Below are 2,881 nucleotides of genomic sequence, written 5' to 3' on the forward strand. Positions count from 1 at the left end.
GTCCTAGGTGTCCCCATCTGGGCAGCGGATGGGCATGGCCGTGTGGCCAGTTGATATGGCTGAAGTCCTGGCTCCAGGGTCTGCTGCTATCCGGCAGCTCACTCATCTGTCTTCGTGGGTTTCCTGTGCCTGAAGCTCCGTCCCGCAGTTGTACCAAGGAGATAAGCGAAATGTAATATTTAGACTTCTGTTCCTGAGAAACTTGGGAACACAGATCAGGGAGGTCAAGCAGGAAATCAGATCAGAGCAGTAGATACCAGCCTTGAGAGTTTTGCTTTTGAATATTTGCACATTTTCTCTTTGACCCCTCTTTCCTGGGCATTGTCTGCGATAATAAAGTCCAGTTTCTTACTCAGATAAACATGTGCTTGAGAAAACAGGGGACTGTGAGGGGAAGCTCCCACCCATTTGGACTGCGACATGGTCAAGACATTTGACCCAAGTGACCATATGATGGGGATTTCTGAAATTAGTCATTTTTTTAATTAAAAATTTTAAGATTTTTACAATAGGGCATGTGTGCTTGCCAGACAGAGACAATGAGAGAGAGAGTGAGAGATCACCCCCTAGGCATGATGGCCACACTGCAGTCCCTTCTGTATTCTCATGGGATTTGGGCATGCACGCACACGCACCCTATGTGATTTTCAAGCTGCCAGGTCTGGGACTTGAACAGCTGTTGGTCACGTGGGAGTCCAGCACCTTAACCACTACACCACCTGCTGGCCCTGAAAAGTAGTCATTTGAGAAAGGCTTTCCCGTGACATCACTGTACTTGATGTTCCTGCCCTTCCTGGAGGCTGTGGTGGGTGGAGGGAGAGGAAGGTGATGTTGGTGAGGATGACCTGGGGCCTCTGGACCTGCTCCTGACCTCATCTGGGCTGCAAGCGTCCTCCTAGCCTGTCACCTGGATGGGGCTGGCTGTCCTGGGGACCGGGCAGGGGGACCCTCACCATCACCTGGGCTGCTCATCCCTGCCCATGCCTTTGCATACCTAAGGCAGGACTGCACCCAGGTCTGCAGCTGCTCGGGGGCCGGCCGCCTGTCTTGCACACGTGGTGTGAGTGCAGGCAGTGGGGCCTGTGGAGCTTGTTCGTAATGGGTGGGCAGCTGGTGTCTCCCTGCGACCTGGGGGAACCCGGCTGTGTGACAGGGCCCAGCCTCAGAACCCAGGGCTAGGCCCCGGGGGACCGGCTATAGGATCTCTGGAGGCAGGTCCAGGCTGCAGTGGTGCCGTGAGACCAAGTCTGTGCTGTCCCGAGGTCGAGGCACCCTCCATTGTGGGTCCGCCCTGGGGTGAGCTCCAGATCCTGCTTTAGATTTGCTGAATCTGCTGTGAGCACTGAGGACAGGGTTGCCGCGAGCAGGGGCGGGCAGTGCTGGCCAAGGTCTCTCGCTCGGACCCTCCAGATAGGCAGTTTCTGTGCTGAGTGGCCCTGGGCCAGCAGTGTGGACTGGGCTGGAGCCTGGGTGAGGACTGAATGCCATCAGCTGGGGGCTGGTTGAGAGCTCTGGGTGATGAAGGGAGTCCCGGTCCCACCCACAGGCGTGGCATCCCGGGCTGGGAGCTGAGGGCAGCGCTGCCCGGGGTGGTGAGATCATGGGCAGATGGCCTCCTGGTCCGCCATTGGCCCCGACTGGAGCCCTGGCATGGGCCTGCCTCTGAGGAGGCTCACAGCCACCCCTCAGCAGGGGTGAGGGTGGAGTCCTGGACTCTCCTCTGCTGGACTCTGAGATTCCCTGCCTCACCCCTCCTGCTTCACTCTGCCTCAGGGTTGCCGCTCTGTCCACGGGCTTTCAGGGCCCCTGCTGTGTCCCTAAGCTGTTCCCAGGCCAGCTCGGAGGACAGACCCTCAAGAGCTGGGCACTCTGAGGCCCTCAGGCTGACCACAAGGCAGGTGTGGCCCTGAGCCTGATGGGAAGCCTGAGAACACAGCTATGAGGAAGGAGTGGAGGGGGCAGGGGGCAGATGCAGGAGCTGAGGGCTTTGGCCCCGGGTCTGCCATGGGCTGAGTGTATTCTTGTCACCTCCGTTAGTCGCCCAGCTGTGAAAGGGACACTGAAATGATGAGCCAGCTCTGCCATCTCTCAGCTGGAGAGGCAGGATCTGACGTAGGGGCCTCCCATAGGACTCTGGTAGATTCCTGGGGAGCTGGGGGTCGATGGAGCCCTGCTTATACACGCACTCCACCTCTGCCCAGGAGGCTGCCTTCACCTCCCGCTCTCCCCCTCCTCGTGTCCCTCCAGGGGAGTGTCTCGTCACAGGCCAGTCCCACTTCAAGAGCTTCGACAACAGGCACTTCACCTTCAGTGGGGTGTGCCAGTACCTGCTGGCCCGGGACTGCCAGGACCACACCTTCTCCATCCTCATTGAGACCGTGCAGGTGAGGGCGGCCAGGCTGAGGAGCGCGGCGGGAGGCGGCTCTCTGGGCAGCATGAGTGGCCATGTCTGTGCAGCACCGAGGCCCCTTCCAGTCTGTTCTCCTGGAAACCCATGTTCTGTCCCTGGTGTTGGGAGCGCATCCTGCCTGCTCGCCCACACACCTGCCCAAGGCCAGCTCCGGAAAGGGCACCTCCTCCAGGTCTAGCCTGCGTCCCCCTGGCTAAGCCTTCGCTCCTGGGGCTGACGGGTGCCTTTTCTGAGCTGCGGCGTACACACGTGAATACTTTTCTCTGGAGAGCAGAGAAGAGAGGAGGACGACCGGGGTGCTCAGGGCTCCCCGTGAGGATCCCCGATTGGTCCCCGATTCTCTTTGGAACAGAAAGTTCAAAGAACAAGATGAACCAGAGGCCTTTACAGGCAGCGTGGGTGAGGGTCAGGCGTGGCACATCCTCACGGTACAACCCCAGGACCAGAGCCACAGAGTTCTGAGGAGGCCAG

At 59.2% G+C, this 2,881-nt stretch overlaps 1 protein-coding gene across 1 annotated transcript in view; it reads left to right on the forward strand.

Annotated features, from left to right (window-relative positions):
• The window catches only part of VWF (von Willebrand factor), a 183,061-nt gene that overhangs the window by 61,910 nt on the left and 118,270 nt on the right, over positions 1-2,881 (forward strand). Inside the window, exon 11 of the mRNA XM_006170833.3 lies at positions 2,248-2,384. Within this exon, the coding sequence (XP_006170895.1) occupies positions 2,248-2,384 (137 nt within the window). The remainder of the gene's footprint in view (positions 1-2,247; positions 2,385-2,881) is intronic.

The sequence above is a fragment of the Tupaia chinensis genome, unplaced genomic scaffold (genome assembly GCF_000334495.1).
Source record: "Tupaia chinensis unplaced genomic scaffold, TupChi_1.0 Scaffold149011_1, whole genome shotgun sequence".
Taxonomy (NCBI): domain Eukaryota; kingdom Metazoa; phylum Chordata; class Mammalia; order Scandentia; family Tupaiidae; genus Tupaia; species Tupaia belangeri.